We start from the raw sequence: 8216 nt of genomic DNA, 5'->3' as shown, positions 1-8216 counted from the left end.
GGCACACATTTACATAATTCATATCCAACTATGTCCACTGTCATACTTCCAAATGCCACAAGTATGAAATTCCAGTTATCTACCAAAGTGGAATTACTGTATTTTCTCATTAATTATGCAAATTAGGTCTTTATTTGCATAGCTTTTATTTGCATAGCTTTTATCTATCAATGTCCCTTTATTTCTCAGTTACAACATATGTTGCATTTTTGAACTGTCGTACCATTGAACAAGATACAAGATACAAGATAACTTTATTGGAAATCGCAGTGTTGCCACTGAATTAAAACCAATTTACAAATATATCATTCAATCAGTCAGTCAATTTACAAACATGTCAATCAATTAGTCAATCAAAATAGACGGCGCAATACTGACCGATATCTTGCGTATTCTTAAGACCTTAAAACTGGCATATTTAAAATAAGTGTATCTTGTTACATACAAGGTTTGACACATTTACAGGAAAAAAACAAGTCACTGATCATACTTGTTGATAAGGCGGGTCATGTATGGAATGCAGGAGTTCAAGTACCGGTTAGTTTTTACTTTCGGACAGTTCAGTTTGTGATTGTTCCTTGTCACTCTGCCAGTGATCTGGGCCTCTTGTGGTGGTAGCCAGTCCCTAAACTCAGAGTCCATCAGGGATCTAGCGAACTTGAGACACAAATGTTCACGTCTGGTGGCGAGAGTTGAAAGTCCGAGGTGTTCAAGTGCATGTTGATAACCGGTGTAGCCATTGCCCATGATGGTGCGACACGCCCTTTTCTGCAACCGTTCTAATTGGTCAGACTGGCGCTTGGTCAGGCCGGAGGACCAGACGGGGACGGCATACTCCAATATTGGCCTGATGTAGCCAATATAGATTGCTACCAAGTCACATTGAGGTAGGTTGAACTTCTTCAGTCGTTTGAGGAGGAAGAGTTTTCTGCCTGATTTCGCTACCATGTTGTTCACCTGTTTGTCCCAGTGGAGGTCGCTCTGGATGGTAAGACTTTAAGACTCGGGACGACAGCCAGCTCAGTATCGTCGATTCGGAGAGGAGGTGGTTGAGGTGGATTTCTGGCGAAAGTCACGTGCATGGTCAGACATTTTCCACCATTCAACAGCATGTAGTTCCTTTGTGTCCACAGGTTCAGGTCATCAAGGGCATTCTGTAGGGTGGGAAGCTCGCAAAGTGTTCTTGTCTCCAGCAAGTTCATGTCATCGACATATTTCCAGACAGGATGGGTTGTGTCGCTTGCAGCATCATCGATGAGGACCAAGAACAGAATAGGGCCAAGGAGAGTCCCCTGAGCAACTCCACACGATAATGATTCCCAGTTGGACAGGGACTGGTGGTAGCGCACACGCTGTCTCCTGCCGGAGATGAAACTACACACCCACGGCACCAACTCTGGTCTTAAGCCCTTGGACAGGAGCTTGTCAACAACAGTGTTATGATGGACCCTGTCAAAGGCCTTGGAGAAATCCGTGGCCACAACTGTGCTGATAGTTGATGGGCGTTCAGCTTCCTTGAAAAGCTTGGGTGGGTTTATAAAATGCCCCCCTAATTATGCAAATTAGATTCTGACTTGCATTATCACCATTTCAAGTAACAATTGTAAGAATCGAAAGGTGCTGCTTTACCTCTCTATCTCTCTTTCTATCTTTTAGGGTATCTATGGTCTAGGGAGGATTATATGCAAGGCAACACACACCAAGCCGAGTTCGATATGAATTGTGATTGTATTTTTTTTGTGCCTAAACAGAAGTTACTAAACGAATCTCACTTATTCTACTTTACAATATCCGATCGGACGACTTGGTCAGACTTATACAGAGAATAAGATAAGATACCGGACTACACTAAAGTACACTTACTACAAGCTAGGAGGTTTGATGTATAAATGGTCCTATATAAAACCTCCTTGCTACAAGCTACTCTACAACTACAGCTACAGTCTACAACGGATACAACTAATACAACCTCCATACCTGAGATCCAAGATCACGACTAACTCATAAGACAATCACAGCTTCCAACATCGCCTATGCTAACAATGGGTTACTATCTGATTGGCTACTCTCACTAGCCAATCAATTGCTTAATTATCCCGGTTATCTATGCAAACCCCTCCTCCATATATCCTAACTACTAAATGCGCTAATTACCGTATGCCTCAAGACCATGTATGTTACACAATTAAGCTATCCACATAATAGAAACAAGTATACAGGTTTGGTTGTATACCCTTTTGTGGTTTGACCACCAGCTGTTGGGTCAATGGGGAATTCTTGTCCCAGTTTTAAAACTAACAGGTGTGAACTGCCACAACATGCCTAGAAATAGATTTCCCGAATAACTTATGCAAATTAAGTCCCAATTTCATAATTTGCACTTCATTGTGTACATCTCTGTCCAAGCTACCTGCATATTAAATAACACGGAAATCTGTCGTTCCTTCGTTCAGTTATACTTCAGTTATTCTCCTTGGAAGGTTTTGACAAAAATGCCAAAGCAGTTCCAGTGTCACATACCAGGGGGCCCAAAATCAACCTTGACCTTTGTTCTCCCAACACCTACCCACATACCAAATATCTTTACAATCCATCCAGACGTTCTTGAGTTATGCTGACTACAAGCATCCGGACGCACAAACATACACACACGCAAACACACACGCAAACACACTCAAAATAATATCTCCATGAAAAAATCTCCATTTTTCACGGAGATAATAAGATTGCTCTGTGTCATTGTTGTGCCATTATTTTACTATCACGTTATGCCGTTATTTTTTAATGAAGTAAACTATATTAACAAATCCAATAACAGGGTCTAAATGACAATGACGTTTTTTTTGCATATTCATGCCCAACAGAGGGCTAAATGCATTAGAATATCAAGAAAATACTAAGAAAACTATGCTATGCTTAAACTATAATTTACACGATTCGTCTCTCTTCTTAAAACATGTGTAGACAAATTCACAGTTTTTTTTGTTACATCGTATTTAGGAACATCTGGCCATATAAGGGCCCTCTCACACTTGTGCGTATAACATGTCCGTGTGAGTTGCGTATTAGCATTTTTGTCATACGCCGGCATGCGCACAATACGCACCTTATGCGTTTTTCAATCGTTTTGTGAAAGTTTTAGGTACGCAGTCACACGCAAGGTACGGCACAGTACGCCTGATATTTTTGAAACTACCGAAAACTTCCGTGAGAACGCTGTTACGCACCCCAGACGTTATAAGAACGCAGTTCACACGTCCGACATCGGTCGAGTAAGGTACGAGCGCGCTTTGTGTTTGCGCTCCAATCGCCGTAATGCGCTTCTCTTGCGACACAATCTCTGCGCAGCGACCACATCGCGTACTTTGCAGCGCAGATACAACGCACGATGATCGAACGTATAGCGAATAAGAATATACGTCACGAATTAGTGCCGTTCGTCCTGCTATTGGGCAGCGCATTGTACGTATCAGTAACGTATGCCAAACGCACAGATAACTTACGGATATCGTACACATGGCGTACTCGACGAACATGATCCGGAGTACATTCCAGATTTGTTATTTCATTGGTCGGGTCGGGTATTCAACTAAGTTAAGGGCAGAGAGAAAACAAACACAACCAGCAAAGTACCAGTATACATAACTTTTGATTTAAATAATCATTGAAATGCCCCCACACAAATGTGTCTCTGTTACATACACATAAAAGTTCTACCTGTCGTTACTTGTGGAGGCGTCTTCTAATAACAGTTTTCGTAACTACTGATATCAACGCAACCAAATTCACAGGGTAAATAAATGTCATGGAGTGTTCCAAAAGTAAAATTGGTGTCCCTGTTTCACATATACAAAAGGTCCTACTTGTTGTCAGTTGTGGAGGCGTCTTCCCATAACAGTTTTAGTAAATACTAATATCAATGCAAACAAATACGCTCATAATTCGATTAGCATTAGTCGGAGGTGCGTCAAGCATGCGGTCGGCAGACGTTGTGTGCGTCCGGAATACGCTCAGCATACGGACCTGATACACAGCTATTCGCTGCAAGGATAACAGTATTGCGCACTTCATATGCAAATCATACGTGTCTCATACGCTCAATTCGTTACTCACACGCTATAAGTGCGCCACGCATAACTAAAACAAGTGCTTTTCAAAAAAGCTGGCGTTTTGGCTACGTTTATGAGTGTGAATTGTCTTTTCCCTTTTCTTGAAGTAAAATCTGCCAGAGAAAGTCACTCAAGGGCTGTTGAGTCTATAAGAAAAATTGTCATTTTGGGAAAGGAGTACTGTTTTAATAGAGAAAGGCAGATTGGGGAAAGCAATTTTGAAATTACGGCTTTTGAAAAAGCTGGTCTTGGCCTACAACTTGTAATTATTTCTAAAATGTACAATAGGCTCATTATAAAAGCTATCAATGTAATTATGTACATAGCACGCAATAAAACATACAATTTGAAAAAGCACCATTGAATAATCAGCACTATGGTAATTAAGTGAAATAGAAGTTCATAACAGCTAAGGTTCTATCTAAAATGACTACCAAATGTCAAACAAATCAACAGCTACCTCATCCGTATTATTCTGGTTTCCGCATTTGCAACATTTCTTCCTTATTTTCCTGGATGATTTTGCTAAAATTCATGAAAATTCCCATATTTTTGTGCCGAGCGGCGTCACTTTCCACGTCCCTGTTGTCTGAATGAAGTCGATACTGAACAATGGAGCATTTGCTACTGTAACAAAGGATCGCTGTTTTGCAAACAACATCAAGAGCCCCTGTTTACATCGGGAATAGAAGTTAAGTGGCGAGCGTTTTGCAAGAATCATCTACCGCGCATAGGAGCCGCTGCTTGGTATTTTCCATTACAATGAACAGAAAAATTCGAATGCCGGGTTTGGAATCTATGAAGTCCTGTTCATAAGACAAAGACCTTGTATATATTGAATGAATATCTAAAAATAACAAAAATAAAATATTTATTTATTTATTAATAAAAAAATAAGAATATGATATTCATGAATATGATATTGATAGATTTATATAATATTAATATATATTTTTGATATCTAATATCTAAAAAGAAAGAAAAAATCCATGCACGGACTCGATCCCGGATCTTCCGGATCCGAAGCACTACGACGTTACCAGTAGAGCTAAGTTGTAGTGTGTACCAAGCTCCAGTGTACATAATGCTTTAACCTCACTACATGGTATCATTTATGTCGATTTTTGGTCGTTTTCTTGACGAAATCATTTTTTTCTTCTGCAATCTTGTGGTATAGATGCAATATGGTCATTTTTCAGGATATCAAAGTCCGAAACCACAATGCAATGATATTTCCGAACAGTTGTAGCAGTTACATGCGGTCGCCCTCGTATGTGTCATGCAAATCAAGCCTGTCTGACTTTTCTTGCTCCCTTGCCATATAAGGCAACGGCTATACAACAATTGTGGAAGTTCTTGCCATATAAGGTCTTATTGTGTGTGACACAGTGTTGAACGAAGTATCATTCATGCAGCAGGACGGCAGGACTGCAAGCAAGGTAAGAGCCAAGGACGGCAGGACTGCAAGCAGGGCGACAAAACGCAAAAAATCGATATTTTGAGCGTACAACTAACTGCGTGTTGTCAAAATTTGATACGGAAGTCACACGGAATTGCTTATACGCACAAGTTTGACAGGTGCTTTAGGGCTGTGTGCGGTTCCACTTACAGCGGTAGTGTCAAGAATAGTGTATTCCTGTTTAAACGTGACTTGTATTGAAACTAGTTGTTTTATTTTGTCATCTATTTATAGAAGATGTGTTTCTTCTAAAACGGCAAAGATTTTCTTAAGCAAAGAGAGTGCTATCGATCTTAAGGGGGGGCAGATCTCAGTATATTTGAGTTTTCAATTGGAGGCCGCACACCCTCAAGTCTAGGTACTGTCTCTTCCAAGGAATTAGTCTGAAGCAAATCAACTGTGTAAGGAATAAAAGCATATCCCTTCCGCTGCAAGACCAAATGACTTTTATTTCTTCAACCTCTCTAATTTTGGTAAATTAGGCCACAGCAAGTAAATTCTATGGATGACATCAACGCGCAAATTGATTTTCGCCTGATTTTGAAATAAAAAACACGATTTTTTTACCCTTCGGCAGTGGTCAATATGCCGAAAATGAGGCAATATGTTGCAAACGTCTGTCGTTTCCATCGCAAAAACTTTCTAGATGCCGTAAAACAGTAGGACTGATGAAAAATCCGTACAAATGTGTTGTACAACTTATTGCGTATGCAAGCTGTAATAAGACTGCTCCTCGTTATCAACTTACAGGAAGACACAGTGCAGCCCTCATGTCAAACTTGTAATCGGAATTAGCCTGTAATTGAAGCGCCATTATCATCAACACCGTGTAATCCAATGTGTTATTCTTGAATGAAGTAAACCGCTAACAAATCCGATAACTGGGTCAGATGAAGTAACCAATGCCATGCAGTTTCAGTAAATCATTGTCTTGCTGTCTGTCTATTGAAGACAGCATAAAAAGACGGGCGATTTCTGATGCACGGCAATTCAGAAGACAGGACAGTTTCAAAGAAAGCTGCCCAAACTTGTCAGTTCTTCCTGACCGCAAAAGCTATCTACCAATTAAAAGTCGTGGCCATAACTGTGATAGCATGTCCAGAACACGAGATAGTGATAGTGCAGCACTGTACTGTAACAAGACGCTAGGGGCTCCAAAATCAAATCATTTTGAAATCTTATCAAGACCTACCAATATATCAAATTGAATACAATCCACCATGGCCTTCTCGAGTTATGCTGTTCATCTGCATACACACATGTATAGCATACACACATACAAACGCTACCAAAAACACAACCCTCTTGAAGGTAATGAATCCAGAGCATCACACAAGCTACTTGCCCCATATACACTGCATACCAGACCCGGTTGAGGTCCGTTTTCTTCGGTTGTGGCGGGCTGTAGTGTATAGGTAACGTTACACCAGAAGCGCATTGTATGAAAGGAGACTGATCAATATACACTTTATATCCGAGCCAGAAGAGGGAGAGCCCAATGTTGTATAACCTGCCAGACGGCTTCTTGGCAGGGTTTTTGATGAATGGAGTCCAAGTCAGAGTATTGGTGCTACGGCCGCGTGGCGCGTTGGATACACCCGATCCCTCGATCTCGGAAGTTAAGCAACGCGCGGTCCGGACAGTGCTTGGATGGGAGACCAACCAAGGACGTCCGGATTGCTGTAGCCTCACGAAGCTTTCCACGAAATCGTCTTCCGGGAGGGACGTAAAACGGGGGTCCCGTGCTCGAGGAGGTGCCTCGAACACGTTAAACAGCCTCATTACCCTACACATTGGGTACCTGCCTGTGGCACTGGCTGCAAATACACCTGATATTATTATAACACTAAGGAGACTCAGAGTTATACTCTGTATGATACGCCAAAAATAGTTACTCAAGCAACTGGATATCCAGTTGCTTGAGTAACTATTTTTGGCGTATCTAACTACCTGGATGTCTAACTTTCATCAACGTATACTCTGTATGGTGTTTAGCTAAGTAAAGAGGAGGATGGATCTGATGTAGGTTCCTACGTGCTTCCTAATCATCTCCTCAATTTTTATTATCTTCGCCGAGAAGATTATGTTTTTGGTTACGCCAGCTGTAGGGTGGGTCTGTATGTATGTCAAGAGCATAACTTGAGAAACTTTTGATGGATCTTCATGATTTTCGGTAGGTGTGTAGTGGTTGTGCAAAGGAAAGTCAAGTTCAAAAATGGTTTACCTGGTGTTTTCCAACAGTACTGCAGCGCATTTTTGTGTGTTTGTATGTAGGCAAAAAAAGTGACGGAAACATTGATGGATCTTTGGATGATTTTCGGTAGGTGAGTAGCGGTTGTGGGGACGAGGGTCAAGTTCAAAAATGGTTCCCCTGGCATTTTCAGTCGGTACTGCAGCGGGCTTTGTGTGTATGTGTATTTGTATGTGGACAACATAACTCGAGAAGCTGTTGATGGTTCTGCATAATATTTAGTGGATGGGTAGGGTTTACAGAAAGGAAAGTCAAGTGCGATAATGAACCTTCTAGCGGGTACCTAAGGTACTGCAGCCGAGCTTCAAAATTTGAGGGCATATTTTCTGCAAGTGCTATGGTCATGCTTGTTGTGTGGTAGATAGTTCATGCCACAGGAAGTACGGTGTGTTAGTTT

At 41.2% G+C, this 8216-nt stretch overlaps 1 protein-coding gene across 1 annotated transcript; it reads right to left on the bottom strand.

Annotated features, from left to right (window-relative positions):
* Positions 1-477: 477 nt before the first annotated feature.
* On the bottom strand, positions 478-948 carry LOC136438731 (uncharacterized). Its single transcript, XM_066433643.1, has one exon. The coding sequence runs from the start codon at positions 946-948 to the stop codon at positions 478-480; it is 471 nt and encodes a 156-aa protein (XP_066289740.1).
* Between the last annotated feature and the right edge of the window lie 7268 nt (positions 949-8216).

The sequence above is a fragment of the Branchiostoma lanceolatum genome, chromosome 7, assembly GCF_035083965.1.
Source record: "Branchiostoma lanceolatum isolate klBraLanc5 chromosome 7, klBraLanc5.hap2, whole genome shotgun sequence".
Lineage (NCBI taxonomy): Eukaryota > Metazoa > Chordata > Leptocardii > Amphioxiformes > Branchiostomatidae > Branchiostoma > Branchiostoma lanceolatum.
This window is presented reverse-complemented; position numbering and strand designations above follow the sequence as displayed.